This window comes from Ilyonectria robusta, assembly GCF_021365365.1.
Source record: "Ilyonectria robusta strain PMI_751 chromosome Unknown BGZ61scaffold_1, whole genome shotgun sequence".
Lineage (NCBI taxonomy): Eukaryota > Fungi > Ascomycota > Sordariomycetes > Hypocreales > Nectriaceae > Ilyonectria > Ilyonectria robusta.
Window position 1 is genome coordinate 3860976 of NW_025764435.1, and position 19514 is coordinate 3880489.

Below are 19514 nucleotides of genomic sequence, written 5' to 3' on the forward strand. Positions count from 1 at the left end.
AGGTGAATAGGTAAGAGGGAAGAATGCAGAGTGCAGAGGGAGAAGTGAGAAGTGAGAAGCGAGAAGTGAGAATTTTATTTGGCGTGACGAAAAGATGGGAAAGCAGTTCGGCCAAGTGCAGCAGAGCCTCCGGCTACGGTGAAGTGTCGCGTGCCCAGTGTGTACAACCTGTCAAGCCACGTCGGCGGAAGGAAGGCCAACTAGGATTGTGCCGGTATCAAAACGGAGCTGCCGGCGCACGAGATGCGAGAGGACTTTGGCGGAATTTATAATGAGCTCGCGCTCGCTGTTCAAAGCCGTCAAGTAATCAGGGTCTCCCGCTTAGCGGCAGCTTCGGTCGCCTCCCCTTCCAGCCCTGGCCTTAGCTTCGCAAGTTCAGGGTCCAAAGACTCCACCTCCGACAACTTGACACCTCAACCCCCCACTCCGACACGGGCAGCCATGGGCATCGTCGGGCGGTGTGTGCTTCGCTGCTGACTCGGTGAGCGCCCATCTGCCGTCCTGAGCTCGGGGAGGGTGCGGGCGAACGGGGGGTCATCCTCGTCCCCGGGCGTGATTTGGTGATACGTCGCGAACCCGTGAGAATTTGCATATGACAACTGAGGCTTGCTATCTGTCGCCTGTGGGCTGCCATGCCGGCTCCCGACCGCGAGCCAATGGCGGCTGCGCCGTTAAACGGCTTCTAGTGTGCCTTCGCTGAAGACCGAACACCCTGGTGAAACCTGTTCGGGTGAATGTCCCGGGCTCGGGAAATTTGTAACACCCTTTCGGGCAGACAACTCGGATTATGAACATGTACTCACATGTGAGAACGATGACAGAGACTCCTTCCGGCCGACCGTTCATCTGTTGACGTTATCGATTGAGTCTACAGGATTTAATGTCAGTGGGGATAGCCTGCATAGCGTGATAGGGGCGAACGACAACTACCTTGGTAGGTAGAATAAGCGGCCTACCCTATACTAACCCGCCCCTGTGACGATGATAATCTTATTATGGCTACTCAACAAGGTTGGTGTGATTTTTTCTTCTTGTTTGTTTAGGCTTTACTACGTGGTATGTCTCCAAGCTGACGTGTGTATAACATCCCGAAATAGCTGATTGATTCGAGTCAGTTCCTACATTGTAAGCGCTTGGCCCCACTGACTAAGCGTCACAACCTCCTCCGATAGAGGACAACAGTTGACTTTCATCACTTATCTTCACCCCTTCCCATAATTCAGACACAAGCGATTCCTCAAACCGACTATCGCAAGATGGCCATCACACCAAAATACCTCACTGGCGACTCTGCCGCAATCACCGAGTTCATTGACAAGTTCGATGTGAGTCATTTTAGTCGTCAGCAGTCAATAGTCCTCAATGCTGACATCATCGATAGACGTTTCTCTTCGACTGCGATGGTATGTTCGCAGAGTCTATAAGAGAAGAACGAAGCTCAAAGATGCAGGTGTCCTCTGGTCGGGCGATCACATCTTCGAGGGTGTGCCCGAAGTCATCAGCCTCCTGAGATCAAAAGGTTGAGTGAACCCAACGCCGTCACCGGACCAACACTCACAAACCCACAAGGAAAGAGGACCGTCTTCGTGACCAACAATTCAACCAAGTCTCGCTCCGAGTACCTCAAGAAGCTCACCAAGCTGGGAATTCCTAGCGAGGTCGACGACATCTTCGGCTCTAGCTACTCGGCCGCCATCTACATCGCCCGCATCCTCAAGCTCCCGGAGGACAAGAACAAGGTCTACATCATCGGTGAGGCTGGAATTGAGGAGGAACTCGAATCCGAGGGTATTCCGTACATCGGTGGCACGGACCCTACCTACCGACGGGACATCTCTCCGGAAGACTTCAAGGCTATCGCTGACGGCTCCATGTTGGATGACGACGTCGGTGTCGTCCTGTGTGGCCTCGACTTCCACATCAACTACCTCAAGCTCGCCGTTGGTATGCATTACCTGAAACGTGGAGCCATCTTCCTCGCCACCAACGTCGACTCTACCTTGCCCATGCACCACGACTTCTTCCTTGGTGCCGGGTCGGTCCATGTCCCTCTGGTGTATGCCTCGGGCCAACAGCCCTTGGCGTTGGGCAAGCCCAGCCAGGCTATGATGGATGCTGTCGAGGGCAAGTTCCAGTTGGATAGGGCTCGTACCTGCATGATTGGTGACCGACTCAACACTGACATTAAGTTCGGTGTCGAGGGAAAGCTGGGCGGGACTCTGCATGTTGCGACTGGCGTGAACCAAAAGGCAGACTGGGAGAAGGAGGACCCTATCGCCATTCCCTCGCATTATGCTGATAAACTTAGCGACCTTCTAGGCGCTTGAGATAGATTAGACTCTATAGACTTCTAGACTCTGCGGATACTTGAAATGCACTGGTACAATCATCCAACCATCATTCTGGATCCCAAGCGCCGTTCCTTCCTCCAGTCTACCCCAACACACGTTTATTTGCCCCTGACGCCACTATGATGACGGAGAAATACAACACAATCGCCTAGCTGGAGCGACTCTACTTCTGTTTCTTCGATTCCTCCTGTTGCTGACGCTTGTCAAGCTCGCTAGTCTTGATGACCCTTGGCTGCTGAACCGGTGTTTGGTATCCGCAAATCGAAGTCGGAAGAAACATAGCAACCTGTTTCTGGTACGCGGAATACTCAGAGTACTTTCCAGCAGTGATCAACTCCGTTAGCCATGTCGAGCCCTGGAAAAGCATGATCAAGAAGCCCGACCCAGCAAAGGTCCAGCTGTAAAGGTTGTTCGTAGCGAAGCAGCTCCACTGGTATAGAACAAACCAGATCATCTGCTCGGCGAAGAAGTTGGGATGTCTGCTGTACGCCCACATTCCCGAGGTTATGAAACCGCGGTCAAGGTCAGCCTGATTGAACCCATCGGGTAATTTGGCATCCTTCAGGTACTGATGCTTGGCGGTTTGGTAGGCTAGTTACTTCAGTTAGCTTGCCATGACCAAGGCACTCACGCAATATAACTAGGTACTTACTCCACTGCTGGCCATCGCTGAACCACTCGCTGAGAACCAGGGCGAGCTCCACGACAAGATAACAGACATCGGCTGCTGTGACGTCACTCTCGAATTGGGCAGAGAGTAGGATGGCGTATGCTGGGACAGCTGAGATGGCAAAGAGTAGAACACTCTGGATAAACGAGATGAAAGTAACGTTGAAAAGGAAGAAGATGAACCCAGGAACGTAACTCTTGACGATTGCCCTGCAGAAAATAAGCGATGCGCCCTGTTGGGGCGTGGGGCTTAACTCACCACCTATAGTCCTCTGACCCGACATTATAGCCACCCTTTCGCCAATAGTTGTATGTCAATCGGCACTACAAATAGGCTGTCAGCAAACCGAAAGCGAAATCCAGTGGACAATCTTACACTCCAAGCAGTGCTAAATATGGCGATGAGATCCACACGAGCGTGTGGCATATCGGCAAGGCGAGCCCAAACAGCAACGTGGATGATGTAGAGGTTAGGAAGCAGGCTCCACAAACGGTCAACCTGAGACCAGTTCCGGTTGATCTCGGAGATGACGAGAAAAACGAAACCCCAAGCCAGGGAAGCCGCAAATCCAGAGATGAGCGGGTTTGTATCAATGTAGAGTTGCGTCAGGGCAGCTGGGCTGTCGATGTTTTCGAGGATCTGGCTCGGTAGGGCATAGAGCTGGGGTAGAAAGACCTCGACTGTTTTTGAGAAATCACCGCAGTCCTCGAGGGACGAGAGGTGCGGGAGAGCCATGGCGAGAGCTTGCAGATACAGGGATGGAGAGCTTTGCGGACCGTTTCGGGGTGCTTGCAATGCCTGTTGGTTGATGTTGCAAAAAGCCGGATGCAACGTCATAGATTCGATCTGCTGAAATAAGGGAATGACAAGCGCCACTTTGCTCTTAGCCCCGCCTACTACGTAGTAGACGCTGTGGCATAGGCTGTGGGGTTAGGGGCCTGTCGCTGGGAGTTGGCCCTCTGCTAGCGGATGGAGCCGCTGTGGCTGGTGGTCCAGTACCGAGACCCGCCTGAACGTCACTGGACTACCGCCAACGGCACCTCACTAAAATTCACGTTGGCATCTCGATCACGACGCGTGCCGACTTTTCACATCCACGACAGTCAACTTCGCCCTCCAGGACAGTCAAGGCCCCAGGGCGTAGACAGCTGAGCCGGCTAATTGGGACATTGGGATGGGCGCTTGGGGGGAAATCTTGGGAAGCGGTATGATAAAGCTGATACGCGGTTGCTCATGGTAGTTGAAGGCCTTTTTCGCGTCTGCTCCTTCACTGTGCTGTTCCTGCCCCAGCTCTGATGAGTTGCGCCTAAGGCCACATTCTCGTGACCAGATCCCACCATCACAACCTCGATACACATACGCATACAATGAGAGTCTTGTGTGTGGCCGAGAAGCCGTCCATCTCCAAGGCCGTTGCTGGCCATCTCTCCGGTGGCTCTCATCAGACGGTGAGCCACGTCCACCTGGATTGTCCTCTCTTCCACGCATATGCTGACCATATGGCCAGCACAACACGCGGAGCCAGTACATCAAGAATTACTCATTCGATTTCGATTTTGGCTCACAATGGGGAAACTGCTCCGTTACCATGACATGCGTCACGGGCCACTTGACCAACGTTGAATTTACGCCGGAATACAAGAATTGGAGTCATCCGCCACCGGAGTCGCTCTTTAGGGCACCGGTAGTGACGAGTGTCCATGACGTGAGTACCACAGAGCTCTCGCAACCTTGCTTTATGCTGACCGTGTATAGGATAAGAAACAGATTGCCAAGAACCTCGAATCCCAGGCTCGGTATGCCCGACTTTTAGTCATCTGGACCGATTGTGATCGCGAAGGTGAGCACATCGGCCAAGAGATTGTTACAGCCGCACAAGCAGGAAACCCAACCATCCAAGTTAAGCGGGCTAGGTTTAGCAACATTGAACGAGCGTATGTGCTCCCTGCACCATGCCTTCTCATGTTTGCCAACCTCAACTGACAGCGAATCACAGCCATGTCCTCTCGGCGGCTAGAAGTTTGGCAAACTTGGATGAAAAACAAGTCGACGCTGTTTCTACTAGGATCGAGTTGGATCTTCGCATCGGCTATGCCTTCACTCGATTTATCACGAATAGTCTGAGGCCCCTGGGCGGGCCGATGGAGAATCTGACCCTGAGTTATGGTATGTGCGTTAATCCACGCTTGCTAGGCATTTGCTAACAGGAAAGGGTCATGTCAATTTCCAACCCTCGGTTTTGTCGTTGATCGATACTTTCGCGTGAAGAATTTCGTGCCAGAACCATTTTGGAGCATTAAGATGATGCACAACCGAGACAGCAAGAAGATCAATTTTAATTGGCAGCGTAATCATCTCTTCGATCGAATGTCAACAGTTATTCTATACGAGAGATGTCTCTCTGCCAAGACTGCCACTGTATCCAAGGTCCAGGAGAAACCAACCCGGAAGTTCAAGCCTTTGCCCCTCACAACAGTCGAGTTACAAAAGGCTGCGACGAGTCTCCTGCGTATGACTGGTCAGCAGGCTATGACTATTGCCGAGGGACTCTACAACAGGGGGTTTATCAGCTATCCGAGAACCGAAACAGACCGATTTGATAAGGGCATGAATCTCAGAGCTCTTGTCCAGAAGCAGACGACCGACCAAAGGTGGGGTCAATATTCGCAAGCCCTCGTGAATGGGGCTTTCCAACAACCAAGGGAAGGCAGGCATGATGACAAGGCCCATCCACCCATCCACCCAATCACACATGCTTCACCAAGTGTGCTTACATTTGACGAGGGCCGTCTCTACGAGTACGTTGTTCGCCGTTTCCTGGCCTGTTGTTCAGATGATGCCAAAGGCATGGCAACCGATGTCGATCTTGAATATGGAGAAGAAATCTTCAGTGCCCACGGGGTGATTGTGTTGGAGAGGAATTATCTTGACGTTTTCATCTACGAGACTTGGAATAACTCGGTCGAGCTGCCAAAATTTACCATGGGGGAACGGTTCGAACCGACCGAGGCTGTGATGACTGAAGGAAAGACGTCACCCCCCGGTTATCTCACCGAGGCCGACCTAATTGCACTCATGGATGCCAATGGGATCGGCACTGACGCAACCATGGCTGAGCACATTCAGAAGATTCAAGACAGGGAATACGTTGCAACAATTGATCGATCAGGTCAGGCATCAACAGGCGACGAGGAGCCGGGCGACGCCCCGCCTGCAAGAGGAGGCCGAGGACGGGGCGGACGGGGCGGCAGAGGCAGCCGAGGGCGAGGGGGAGCTTCGTCAGCTGGGAGTCGGAGGGGCGTGAAAGTATTCGTACCGACGCAACTGGGGGTGGCCCTCATTCTGGGCTTCGACCGGATGAACTTCGAGACGAGTCTCGGCAAGCCATTCCTGCGCAAGGAGATGGAATTGAAGATGAAGGCTATATGCGAAGGTCGTACGAGCAAGGAAGTGGTGCTCCGAGAGAGCATTGCTCAGTATCGCCATGTGTTCATGCAGACGCAAGAGAAACTGGATGTTCTGCGAGCGGTAAGTTCCTATCTAAGGAGCACAAAATGTACTGCATCACTGACTGGTGTGAATTAGGCATGCCGTGAGTTTGTCTTTGCACGACCTGGGAGTTGATGGATACGAGGCTCGGTTGTCCAGGGTTTGTAGACCCTTGGTCATGGCCACAACACACAACTCAAGTTGGGCATTGTCGATACTATCATCGGACTTTACTCGCCGAACCTGGGGGTTGAAGATCCGGCAGAACCGTACCTGCACGCCGCCTGATTGTGGAGCGAGCGACTTTACGAAATCCACGACTGTTATCAGGCCTATCAACCAATGGGCTAATGCACACGTACGATCCAAATGATGTGATTGAGCATCGTGACGATTTGACTAGAAACATGGCGGCGGGATATATCCAACACCCCCCCTTAGTGGGAGCACTTGCGGCGGGGTTGACTTGGGCCAAAAGGGTCGTTGCTGTGCGTCGACTCCAAGAGAATGTGACGAATTGAGTGGACTCGGCAACAAGCAGAATGGCGCTGTGCGTCAACCACCCGGTTGGGACAATGGACTCACGCCTCCTCCGCACGACGAGCCGGAGCGGGATAGACCGGGATCACCAAGGTAGCGCCGGCTACCCACCCCCCGCAAGATGCGATTATCGTCACCCTGGGCGCAGCAGCCGCGGGGCAACGGGAGCGATTGAGTGACACAGCGAACCAGTGGCGGCTGGGTTGACGAGTTGCTATCAATGCGCGCGCCCCCGTGGCCCCCATGGTCCCCCTCTCTGTGGCTGGGCCGGCAACCTAATGGTATGGAGAACCGTCGCGTTTTGAGGAAAGCCCACGATGCAGCGTTGTACAACGTGGGGTCGTGTCAATGGATGATGGGCCACCCAAGACTCGCAACCAGAATCCTTGATTCGATGAGGCACCGAGAGGGGAAGTTTCGCAGGTCGGGTGCCTCCACCGTCTGTAGTTGAGAGCCCTGTTGAGCAACGATGCTGGCCACAAAGGGCAACTTGTTTTCACTAAATATTACGGCATCACGAGCCCAATCATAAGGGGGGCGCGGGGAACGTGATGGTTGCACGTTTACCTGCCGGGGGCGACAGCCTGCCTGGGACAGGTACGCACGCCTGGCGATTCTGTGGGAGCGTGGGAAGCCGTGGGTGTGGGTGGGAGGCATTGCGCGAATTTGCCTGTTTGGAACCTCGGGCTGATGCTCAGCAGGTACGTGATGACGGCAGCCATTGAGACAACCGGCCGGCCATCCCTCACCATGTTCTGGGTGCTGCGATGGAAACCTAGACAGCCGGCCTGGTTGGGTTCCATTTCGGCCGCGCGTGGGACCTATCTGAGATGGAGCGAGGCATCTGTCACGGGGACGCGAAACCACTCCGCGTGAGTCGTTCTGGCCGCGACGGAAGCAATTTAAGGTCGGAGCCAGATTGCGAGTCACCGCGGAGGATGGGGCAATGTGAGGGAGCGAGCCCTATGGCTTGGAACGCTATTAGGGTTGTTATCTTGACGCCAACGCCAACATTCGCGATGAGGCACTCGGTACGATACACACAATTCCAGGGGCGACATGGGCTACGGCTTGGGGTGGTGACAGGACTGTGCGGATACATGGAGGCGACACGGTGCCACGGGAACAAAACGAGTACCCATCAAGTCAAGGACATCCGAAATGATACCATCACACCCCCCTTTTTGGATGTGGCTGAGGTTAAGCAGGCGCCTAGGCTCTGGCTCTAGATTATTCTACAATTCGGATGAGTGTGTGGAAGTGTGTATGGAGTATATACATATGCACATAATGAGCGATTGTTGCCGACTTCGTTGTCATGTCTCAGAACTCCTTTCAAGCCCTGCCCCCCCCTGAAGGCCTAGAAGGACGATGGAAATTGGCCCGGTTGCTAGATCCTGCCGTCTGCCATCTGCCATCTGCCAGGAATTAGGGGGCCGCTCCTGGGAGACGAACCCACTCTGCGCTGCGATGCACTGCGCTGGGTACGGGGATGAGCTGCATGTCATGACGACGGCCACGTTTCCGGGACCGTGATGTGCTGAATTTCGCCCCAGTTGCCATGATGATGACGCTGATGACTGAATCCAAGTGTGTGATTTCTTGCTTCCTGCCCTACCCCGATGTGTGATTCCCGCCCCAACAAACATGCACACAACCCAATCATCAATTCATACATATTTGCATCAAATTCAAGACCATGGGCCGCGGGGCCGGCCAGACCGGCGTGGATGAAGGAATGCGGGCACCATTAGGTGAATGGATGGGATGGGGCGCTGGCGCTCAGCGAAAGCCTAACCCTGGACATTGCCCCAATCTCTCGGGCCCAGTAGCGCTCGTGGGCTCATGGGTGCGAGGCGTTGGACTGACTCCTCCTGAGTCCTGAGAGAGCCGTCGAATGGTTTGCGGCCATGGCAAGTGTGCGCGCTAACAGATCCCCCAGACTTTTGCGAACGGGGGGCAACTAACAGCTGGAGATGGGGATTAGGACTGAGCCCTTTCGACGAGGGCCAGCCGTCATTAACACGAGGCCGGCAAAGAGCTGTACGTCAGGTGTGTATGGAGCCCGAAGCGCCGGACTGACGACACGAGCTCTGAGGCCCGCGACAACTTGGATGGGGAAGAGAAGCACAATGACGACGTTGAGTGGGCGGTCGCGGGTCTTTCGGGTCTGTACTGTCTCCAACGCCTTCGGTCTCCAGTCTGAAGTCCACATCCATGTTTTCTCCATCGCACTCCATCGCACTCCATCGCACTCCAACACGCTCCACCATCAACAACAACAATCGACGATGCATGGAGGGAACAGCCGAAATGCCCCGATCCTAGTCCGGACCAGGTGCAAGGTCGAACCGTGGATCTGGGTAAATTTTCTGCAAAAGGAGGAAATAAAATAATGAGCGGACGAGCCTCGCGGTGGACTCTGCGCCGAATGAAACTGCCATTATCTCGTTTCGCTTACCCGGATAGCTCCCCTAGACTGTCTCCAGCGATGTTGTGTCCCATCTCCCTGGACTACCGGCCCCGTGCGGAAGGGCATCCGGACAGCTGGCGGCGTGCACTGACTTGCACGCACGCAGAGAGTGACCATGAAGGAGAATTCTGTAAAATTGGAAGCAGGAAGAAGAAATCAACAGAACAACAAAGACATGGGCGTGGCCGGGGAGGGGGGCTGCTTTGATGAGAGACACGGTTCGGGCGCTGACGTCCGGAGTGCGCGCTGGGCTGAGCTCTTCCATCCCCAGGCGTGTCGCATTCCCTACAACCTTATCAGCAAGCCACTGTACACGCTATGCCAACGCCCTCGGGAGCAGCGAAAACACGGGGACTTGGACGCCAGGCCCGGTTTGGAGTCAGCGGAGACCAGACCCGGCCGTGGCTACTCCGTACCTAGGGTAGGTAGGCTTACCTGCAGAGGTACCTACAGCACCGTATTGTAGGTACCTCTCTCTACGCTGTTGCACTGGAAGGATGCGCTGGGGGGATGCGTTGGGGAAGGGGGGCGTCCAACTAGCACCCAAAGGCGTTGTCTTGTACTAAAATATATCCCACACTACTTCTTCACTCTCACACGCCCCCCCTATCCTTCATCCCCCCCCGGGCTGTGCCTATCGCTCTCTCGCTCTCACTCGCTCCCTGCCCCCGGAGCGCATCCAGTACGTACCGCGAGATACGTACCGCAAGACTCACAGACTCATGCTCACCTGCCCTGGCTGCTTTATACTTGTATCCGACCTTCGCAGGTCTGTCCCTCCCTTTCCTCCTCTCCAAGCAACAACAACACCGCACAAAGAAACACACATTCACATCTAGAGTCATCTGTCACAGTCCAGATCATCACGACCGCTCTGCCAGGCCTGCCACTATCGTTCCGTCGCTCCAGCTTCACTGTTGTCAGCGATCAGTACTCTCAGCTTCTGAACTAGGTACGTATCTTGATTCCCTTGCGCCGCGCCCGCGCCGCATGAGTCAACCTCCCATTCACCACCACCACGCACTCTCCTTGCCCCTATCCTCCCAAGTTCGCGTCGCATTACCATCATCATACCCAGACAGACTCTTTTGCTGACCGTCGCCTTTCCCTCTCCTACAGACTCGTTCGGAAGCGAACCCAAACCGAATACCGGTAATCATGGCTACCATGGCAGCGGCTACCCGCGATATCACCCAGGCCTCCTTGAGCCGAGACAACTTAGCTGTTGTAGCGGCTCGGAGTGTCCCTGCGACTGTGACACGATCTCAACCCCTCCCTACTCCCCCCAACTCCATCTCTCCCGCCCTTCCGCCTCACGGCCTCAAGGCGCAGCTCCAGAAGGCCAGGCTCGAGCCTATCGACTCGGACCTCGACCTTCACGAACCCGCCGATAACGGCCGGTCGGTCTCGCCTGCCCTCGTCGAGGCGTCGGGCGCCATCACCAGCTCCCTGCTCTCCAAATATCACCTGCCGGAGATCCTGCTCAACCACGGACCCCTGGCCATCAGACACATCATGGGATACCTGACCACCTCGGTACCGGGGTTCTCTGGCATTGCCCCCGCCAAGGCGCGGAGACTGGTTGTCGGAGCGTTGGAGGGTCGAGGAGGAGAAGGAGGCGGTTTGGAACGAGACGTGGAATTTGAAAAGGTTGGATGGGGTCGATGGGATGCCCGTCAGCGAGGACAGCCGGCGCGTCCCCGCCAGGGAACGCCGCCTTCCCCATACGGCACTGGCATCCCCATCAATAAGATGAGAGGCCAGGACCGCCTTCGAGCCGCTGCGTCGAGCGGCGCTGGGTCTACTCACTTTTCTCATGACGAACACGACATCTCCATGATGGAGAATGAGGCCGACAAGATGTCCATGGACGGCTCCGCATCCGCCTCGTGCTCCGAGGCACCGGATGATGACGTTGTTATGAATGACGACCCCGAGGACGTGACTGACGACGAGGATTGGGCGACCATGGGCGCTGCTGCCCTTCGAGCCGAATCCTACCCTAACATGGCTGCGGCCCAGACGGACCGCGGCTTTGTTCCTTCTTCTGTATACGCCCCTGGTGGGCTTCGATCGTTCTCTGCCAGCTCCGGCATGGCTCGCCCGCCCCAGCCAACAAACATCGACTTTTCGGCGTTGGCGGGCACCTCTGACGCCCAGGAGCGAGAGGCCGTAGAGGCTCTCCTTCGTCTCGGTTCTGTATAATACCTGTTTGCATGCGCGGCGTTTGGGGGCTCCGGAATTTTGCTGAAATGGTTCGGCTTCGGGTTGGCTGGTTGGCTGGGCCCGAGGAGGTCGTGTCGCCCATCATGATCGAGGCGGCGTCCTCAAGATCATATCACTATCCTCACGATGACACGGCTTTTCTCTGCACATTTCTTTCTTTCTTTCTCGCTTTCCCCACTTACACACTATTATTCATCCTTGGCGTCTTTGGGATTTGGCTGGCATTCTGTCTTGACATGGACAAATAAGCTTCCGATTGTGGGAAAAAAACAACGAGGGTGTTGGCCTCCATGAGGGTTCGCTTTACAGCCCACGCGCTGCTGTCGACATGGGCCGGAACGAAACCTTGCAAATCCGGTTGGGCGCGTTATATGATGGGACACGACGAGCCGTGAGCTGGCCGTCTATCATTGCTTTTTGTTGTCACTCAACGGGAGTACATTTGATTTCTGTTGGTCCCATTGGTCTGACCTGTGCTGAGAGCACTTGCTCCTGGCGATTCAACAACCCCTTGATGGGGAGGGCTGGTTTCCTTGGGTTGGGTCGTCTTCTTTTGCGGCATTCTTTCTTGCACATACCCGATTACTCAGTTGGCTTTGAGCATCCGCAACGACAATCACCACTTCAACATTATCTGTGGATGACTATTATGGCACTAGCCGTCACGGCTCATATCGAGCTTTTTTTGAAACCTTCTCGACTCCTTGTTTTAATCCAGTTTGGGGCTTTTTGGGGGGGGCAAATATCATCGTTAAATAGAGGAGGAGATGGAAGGGAAATAAGGTCATAATGGATTGACCCAATAACAACATGTGGATATGACAAAGGGGATGGAACTTGAAGGTTATCGCCATGGGCGCACCTCATTTTGTCTTTGTGTGCTGATGGCACCAAGACGGTCAAAAAGGAGTAAAATCAAGAGGGTGATCGGGGGATTAGGTAGCTTCCTGGCCGTTTCTTTAACAAGCCCTGCCAGCTCTGCAAATGGAAGTCTTGATCTTTCTTTCCCACACTATGTCTTAAAACTTGCAAGTGAAGGGTGAGCACCAGTGATATGGATGGTGATGTGGATGGTGCATGTGGGTGAGGTGTTTGCTTATTGTCTCAGCTTTGAGACTTCGCCACCAGATCAGACTAGCGAAGGAATGGGCTTGGAAGAGGGAGAACCTTGCGCTTGAACGCAGCAGTTTTTCTTGAACAGTGCGTATTTTCTCGTAGTGAAATGGTAGATGTAGTACTTGGACTGGATGCTTTTGTGTTGCTGTTGGATACCATGGAACCTGATACTTGTGATGTAAAGGTGTTTTGCATCTGCAGCTCCGCTTCGATGATGATGGCGTGGGTGGTGACGATCATAGTCACGTGAGTAAGCCTATTTGACGCGCTCCGCCTTCACGTCATTCTCAGTCATAGTGACTTGAGTCTGCTGTGATATCAATCGATCACTGCCTAAAATGGCGCATGCCGATGTGTTGGATTGATAAAAATAAAGCATGCGCACCCTTCAGTGGGGACGTTTGCTGAACATCGCCATGGCCTGAGTCGGGTTGAGTAAGAGGTCTCGCTAACCCTACAGTTGGCATGACTATGATCGGATATGGTAAATACCGCGCGGTCTGATTACGGAGGCCAAGCAAGATGACACGATCGATCCCGCTTCTGCATAACCCTGTGGGGGGGGGGGGGGATTCTCAGACTCTACTGTGTCAGCATACCGTTTGATCACAAGCCCAACTGATCGCCTTGGATGGCGACACATCGGAAGGACCCCCTTGGGACGCCGTCAGCGCCAACATGAGCTGACGATGAAATACGCAAAGTCTTGGCTACAAAGCTTGAGCGACAAGCGCCCCTAATAGCCCACCAAGTTCTTAACTCTTGCCACCGGGAATGAGATTGGGCACGATGGCGGGTGAAAACTGAACGGTGATAAGTGCCAAGCTGCATGCCACACTAGTTTGCACCGCCGCATCGCCGATAATACCAAGGCCTTGGCACAGGGGTCAACGTGCTGATGAGGAAGTCTTGGGGCTTCTTGGAGATTTTTTGGGGGTTTCTTGGCCCGCGCTTGGCAAACGCTTGGCTGTGGGAGGACGCCATGAGGATGAGGAGGAGCTGAGGAGTGGTGAGGATGCGAGCGCTTGGCAAATTGGCCGATAGAGCTAGAAATAGGGATAGAGACGTTGATGGATCTACTGTAAGCTTATGGAGTTTAAAGTTGAACGAGTCGTGATCGTGGTTGCGACGTCTGATACTGTAATTTAGTGTTGCTTCATCGGTCGCATCGCATCCCCCTCGTGGCCGCCACTTTCACCTTTGTTAGACTGGCTGGCGCGCACCTGGAACACCGGTGGGAAGGGAAAACGCCATCAGCGCTGTCGTTTCTCTTGCTCGGGCCCTTCGGAGGCAAGTTGAGTCCAGGCGGACTTGGACAGATGCCGCAGGGAAATATGGAGTCTCTCGGATCGGCGGGGCTCCCAGAGTCCGTGGCACGGCACATATAGCCGTCAGTTTACGACAGATGCGCAGCGAAATGGCTCTTTTTGTTTTTCAATTGGAGCTGACGATGAGACATTACGCAGCGCTGATCCCGCTGGCGGCGCAGAAAGATGCACCGAGTTTGCGGGTATGCTGCAGCCCAGTTCGGAGGAGGCACCCGAACGCTGTGGGCAATTGACGCAATATTGGGTTCACAAACGTGGGAGCTGTCTTCCGAATCAGGTTAGCGCAGGGAACTAACTGTACGTAACTGGGTGCTCCGTGTCCGGCCTGTAGTGACTACAAGAATGCGATGTGGTGGGTATTTCTTGGCTAGGGGGCGCCAAGGGCTTGGCAGGCTGGGGGCCAAGTTTTGCCAAGAGAAGCTGTGCAAAGGAAGAGACAGCCCAGATACGCCAAGGGATGCCAAGACACGCCAAGATACCTCAGCGCAAAAGGGCGTGGGCTCCAAGCTGGGCAGGTGGGCTCGGCGTCGAATGGGCGTAGACTGGGCGTAGGCTGGGCATAAGCTTGGCGGATTGCTGGGCACCAGGATTGGTGGCAGAAGGGCGAGGGAACAACACGGGGGGAGCAGGAGGCGGGCGGAAAGCTTGATTAAATCCGTCATTTGGCTCGAGAGCCAAGAATGCTTGAGTCGTGTGGCCGCTCGCCTTGGCTCCGAGCCTAATACGTACGTAAGAAGGGTCGCGGATATTGTTTGACCTGCTCGGATCATCGTATGGTTGCGCGTCGCCTGGCTTGGCTGTTCACTTTTGGGGCGAGTCACCAGATTCGCCAGATTCGCCGCTGTGGCCCAGGTTGTGTTATCATATGCCCGTCTTGCCACGGTTTCCTGCAAGTCTCGCGCCTGGCGAACCAGCCGACTCGGCCCTCTGCGGTGGTATTCTTGGCCCGGAACTTGAACCGTGCTCACACCACGGACGTCGGTATCGGTATGCTGTCCTTTCGTGCTGCCCTGGTTTGCGCCGGGCACCAAAGGGAGCGCATTTCGCGACAAGGTGGACAAGGACAAGTTGGACAAGGCGGCTTGTCGTGTTCCGGGGAGTTGTGAAAACCACCGCCCACTAATAAAGTTGACGGCCGGCAGGCTCGCCCCACCTCCCGGGATATGTTGCCTCCCAGGGCTCTTCAGGCCTCCTAGAACTCACCAGGGCATCCGTCTCAGGGCGTCGCCATCATCATGCAAAGGCCACGGCTGCGCGAGTTGGCGAGTGGCCCCCGGCCGTGACGCAAACCCTGGTTGCAACGCGGAGTCGGCGTATTTCGTTCTGACTGGCAAGTATAGAATATAGCGCGCACAGTGGGCGACAGGGAGGGAGGGAGGGGAATTCGGGACGATGGGATGGGGATGGGGAAGGGGAATGGCTCAGGTGACGTTGGGTGGCCGAATAAAACGCTTGACGCAGCCGTGGCCAGCCTTTGTGAGGCCCCGAGGTGAGCGAGGCCAATCGAAGCCGCGCGATGAGGGGCAGTGCCCAGAATGCCAAGCCTTGGCGGTCTTGGCACCGTTCTCTCCGCCCACAGTCTTGGCGTACCGGCGCCAGGCGGTACCTGCTTCCACACAGCGCAATTCGCGTCCAGCCATGTACTCTCTCGTCCCATGTACTTTGTAATCATCGCCAAGACCGCCAAGACCGCCAAGACTTTCCGCTCGCTCTTGCCCTCTTGCCCAGACTTTTGCGTAAATGTAAAGGGAGCTCTCGCCCCCGGAGACTTCAGGACAGGCGTTTCTTCCTCCCGAACATCTATCTCGTTCTTCTGCCCGTCTGCAAACTCTGTCAAGACGCGATTCAACGGTGGTTCTTTATCGTCGCCCGTTTCGCCTCAGTTTCGCTGAACCCACCTCCTCAAGGACAACCCGGCACCTGTCTCAAGCCATCAGCCCCTCCACGCTTGCGCTTGAGCCTGTGTCATTCAACGGCCCCTCGGCCAAACAGATACTCCGCACCGTCACCATGTCTGCCCCGGTCACGGAACAGCAGCAGCAGGCGTCGCAGCAGCCACAGCAGTCGACGACGCCATCAACGTCGGCCAGCGACTCCAAGTCGACAACTCCGGCCCCGAGTGCTGCTTCCAACACCTCCCAGAGCAGCGCTACCCCCTCCAATTCTTCCGATGAGAACCTCGTCTGCCGCTGGAATGCCTGCAACCAAAAGTTTGGCTCCCCAGAGCTGCTCTATGTAAGTCAACCACCAGCCTCACAAAGTGGCAACTATTGGGCAACGACACTGACTCCTTATTCAGGAGCACATCTGTGAGCGCCATGTTGGCCGCAAGAGCACAAACAACCTCAACTTGACTTGCCAGTGGAACTCGTGCCGTACCACCACGGTCAAGCGAGACCACATCACCTCTCACATCCGTGTCCACGTGCCCCTGAAGCCTCACAAGTGTGAGTTCTGCGGCAAGTCCTTCAAGCGTCCTCAGGACTTGAAGAAACACGTCAAGACCCATGCCGATGACTCGGTCTTGGTCCGCCCGTCTCAGGACCCCCAGGGCGGACTCAATTATAGGCCTCAGCCTCCCAAGGGTATGTTCTAGCTCTATTTTCTTACTTGATTTGTTCGGCTTTCCTTTCTCGAGGCTAACCCGCCTCCAGGCCCTTCTAGCTATTATGATCACAATGGCCAGATGCGAACTAACGCTGCCGCCTTCACCCACCAGCCTGGACCTCCTAGTGGCTATTATGCCCCTCAGCCCTCCACCAACTATGGTCTCTACTTCAACCAGCCGCCCATGAACAATGCCCGCACCGAGCACCTCGGCTACAACACCGCCCCTGCAGGCTACGATCGCAAGCGCACCTTTGACATGGTTGATGACTTCTTCGCCAACGCCAAGCGCCGCCAGATTGACCCCTCATCTTATCAGCAGATTGGCCGCTCCCTGATGCCCCTCCACGGTACCCTCTCCATCCCCAACGGGCCCATGGCCGCTGAGCAGCAGTACATGCCTCAGCCGGCCGGCCATGCTGTGATGCACGGCGGCCCTGCCCCCAGCCAGAACCCCTTGGCTCAGCAGTACTACCTGCCTATGCCCAACGCCCGGACCCAGAAGGATCTCGTCCACATTGACAACCTGCTCGGCCAAATGCAGGACACCATATATGAGAACGCCAGCCATGCCACTGCCGGTGTCCACATCCACAGCGGGGAGAACAACTTCAACGGATACCGCAGCACACCCTCACCCCCCACTGCCCATCGCTCCCCTGGTGGAATGCCAGTGACGGCCGAGAACTACCACTCCGTATCTGCGGCTAGCATGGCCTCACCCATGACAGCCATCTCCTCCACCGGAACTCCTGCAGTCACCCCGCCATCAAGCTCCATGTCATACACCTCTGGCCACTCCCCAAGTCCCTCGTCCTCGGCCATGTCTCCCCAGTCCCGTCATGGTTCAACGGCATCGGGCTCTGTCATGTATCCCAACCTGCCTACCAGCCTTCCCGCCGTCAGCCAGGGCTTTGGCCACTCTGCCACGACTACTCTTGGACCCAGCTTTGAGAGCAATGAGCGCCGACGTTACTCTGGTGGTATGCTCCAGCGGGCACGTGGCGGCCCTCTTCCCCGACCTCGTGAGGATACCAGCGGCGCCTCCACGCCTAAGGCTAGCGAGTCTGCTCTTTCGGTCGGCTCCCCCTCTTCCGAGTCGGACACCAGCGATGCTACCCGTGAGCGCGAGGAGCAGTACGACCGCTGGCTTGAGAACATGCGCGTCATCGAGACCCTGCGAGAGTACATTCGAGGCCGCCTTGATCGCAAGGAGTTTGCGGAAGAAGGCCAAGAGCGCCGGCCTTCCAGCGACAGTGATGCCATGGACATCGACGTCAAGAGCCCCAAGGGATCTTCAATTGAGCTTCCTCCCATCAACGCTCCTCGAGAGGGTTCTTCTCTCTACCCTATTCTTCGCATGCCTGGTTCTTAGGGAACTCATTCATCACTGGCTGCTAGTCGGGCTGTATTTGTATGATTTTCCTTCTGTCTGCAGTGGTCTAAGATTTGCCTGTGTGCAACTATAGCTTCCCGCTGTCCTCTAGTTTTGGCTGAAAAATATGTCGTGTTGGGTTGCTGGGTGGATAGGTCTGTTCTTTCATGAGCCGTACGGCTTCAAAGGGTATTTTGAAGATACGAGATATGCAAAGCATGATTTCTTTTGGATTCCAAATTTTCCTCTTTCTAGTTATCACCATATTCTCGTGGCGGTGGCGAGTTTCGCATGTCGAGGTTCTGATGGGTTATGATTGACTGGGAAAGATGATTTGGGTTGAAGGATGCTGGCTAAGGGTTGGGCTTTCTATTTCGCTAGCGCGTAAAAATCAATTGACGTACTGGAACTGAAACTATAATTGTCTACGACTGTGAAAAGTGATTCCTCATCGTGTGTGAGACGTGTTGATCGATCGTCTGGCTGGAGATCGCCTAATGCGATTAACGTTGACTAGACCCGATGATCCCCATTCTCAGCACCCCGTGCATGAACTATAACGTAGGTTCAAGAAACTCTGACGACAGTGATCGGCATTTGTACATACTGTTTTGGACACTGTTGAAAACGGTTTGCCCGGAACGCTCGATCAAAGGTCCCCCGTTGCTCGATCGTTATATGTATTGTCATTGGTGAAGTGGGAGCGATTCGTCGAATATTCCAGCCAGGAACCCAGAGCTCGTTTCTATGTATTGCCTTAGCATAACAGCCTCTCGACATATGTCTCCGAAGCTTTTAAGACGCTTAGTTTTATCCATCATCTGGAAAAGTCAGTGTTAGACAAGGGAAATCTCTAGAATTGACTGGTATCAACTTAGATCAATCATTTCTACAATAAGCTACTCTAATTCAACTTGGAGGACAATATTGACACGGTTGGGATTGGTAATTCGGGGGTTCAATGTTTAGAATTTATAACAAAGACTCGATACCAGAGGCGATTCCATGTTGAGTGGACAAACTGAAGCTATGGTGCAACTTGATGAGAAATATATTGAGGGCATAGTCAGTCCCGTCTCTCTACCTACTATTGTTTCACCTCAGATCTCTTTCTGGTAGACATCTGGATGTCGTCTAACTCACACTCATGCTGAAAGCTCTAACAACCTAAACCTCGCATCCGCAAAAAGGTCCCGAGTGGATGGGCAAAGCCTGTCCCACCGCCGGAGAACCGAATTGATCCTTTCCATACCCAGGCTTTGGATGTCCCTGTCAGTCGGAGGATGTAAACGCGGATACCTTCTGTAATGGGAGGAAGGATAGTGACCACATCTAGAGG

The 19514-nt window shown here is 54.7% G+C and overlaps 6 protein-coding genes across 6 annotated transcripts; 5 read left to right on the top strand and 1 right to left on the bottom strand.

Annotated features, from left to right (window-relative positions):
* Positions 1-1256: 1256 nt before the first annotated feature.
* Positions 1257-2327, top strand: BGZ61DRAFT_526033 (HAD-like domain-containing protein; the record flags this gene model as incomplete). Its single annotated transcript, XM_046252880.1, has 4 exons — positions 1257-1325; positions 1382-1403; positions 1451-1519; positions 1570-2327. The coding sequence occupies 4 exons, from the start codon at positions 1257-1259 to the stop codon at positions 2325-2327; spliced, it is 918 nt and encodes a 305-aa protein (XP_046112789.1).
* Positions 2328-2514: 187 nt separating this feature from the next.
* BGZ61DRAFT_526034 (uncharacterized protein) lies at positions 2515-3756 on the bottom strand (the record flags this gene model as incomplete). The annotated part of the gene is made up of 4 exons (XM_046252881.1): positions 2515-2942; positions 3004-3230; positions 3280-3344; positions 3397-3756. 4 exons carry the CDS (start codon positions 3754-3756, stop codon positions 2515-2517), a joined length of 1080 nt encoding a protein of 359 aa, XP_046112790.1.
* Positions 3757-4388: 632 nt separating this feature from the next.
* On the top strand, positions 4389-6645 carry BGZ61DRAFT_337165 (DNA topoisomerase; the record flags this gene model as incomplete). The annotated part of the gene is made up of 6 exons (XM_046239031.1): positions 4389-4469; positions 4529-4726; positions 4777-4955; positions 5018-5187; positions 5234-6549; positions 6607-6645. The coding sequence occupies 6 exons, from the start codon at positions 4389-4391 to the stop codon at positions 6643-6645; spliced, it is 1983 nt and encodes a 660-aa protein (XP_046112791.1).
* A 4036-nt stretch (positions 6646-10681) lies between these two features.
* Positions 10682-11728, top strand: BGZ61DRAFT_471376 (putative Sin3 binding protein-domain-containing protein; the record flags this gene model as incomplete). The annotated part of the gene is made up of 1 exon (XM_046248204.1): positions 10682-11728. One exon carries the CDS (start codon positions 10682-10684, stop codon positions 11726-11728), a length of 1047 nt encoding a protein of 348 aa, XP_046112792.1.
* Positions 11729-14826: 3098 nt separating this feature from the next.
* On the top strand, positions 14827-15581 carry BGZ61DRAFT_439410 (uncharacterized protein). Its single transcript, XM_046244357.1, has one exon. It carries the CDS (start codon positions 14967-14969, stop codon positions 15297-15299), a length of 333 nt encoding a protein of 110 aa, XP_046112793.1. The 5' UTR covers positions 14827-14966; the 3' UTR covers positions 15300-15581.
* Positions 15582-15973: 392 nt separating this feature from the next.
* On the top strand, positions 15974-18590 carry BGZ61DRAFT_408755 (pH transcription factor). The gene is made up of 3 exons (XM_046243198.1): positions 15974-16428; positions 16493-16778; positions 16848-18590. The coding sequence occupies exons 1-3, from the start codon at positions 16204-16206 to the stop codon at positions 18173-18175; spliced, it is 1839 nt and encodes a 612-aa protein (XP_046112794.1). The 5' UTR covers positions 15974-16203; the 3' UTR covers positions 18176-18590.
* Positions 18591-19514: the final 924 nt, after the last annotated feature.

Coding starts and splice junctions, on each gene's coding strand:
- BGZ61DRAFT_439410 (XM_046244357.1), top strand. CDS start 14,967: ATGGTTGCGCGTCGCCTGGCTTGGCTGTTCACTTTTGGGGCGAGTCAC.
- BGZ61DRAFT_408755 (XM_046243198.1), top strand. CDS start 16,204: ATGTCTGCCCCGGTCACGGAACAGCAGCAGCAGGCGTCGCAGCAGCCA. Junction 16,429..16,492: donor GCTCCCCAGAGCTGCTCTAT/GTAAGTCAACCA, acceptor CTCCTTATTCAG/GAGCACATCTGTGAGCGCCA. Junction 16,779..16,847: donor TAGGCCTCAGCCTCCCAAGG/GTATGTTCTAGC, acceptor ACCCGCCTCCAG/GCCCTTCTAGCTATTATGAT.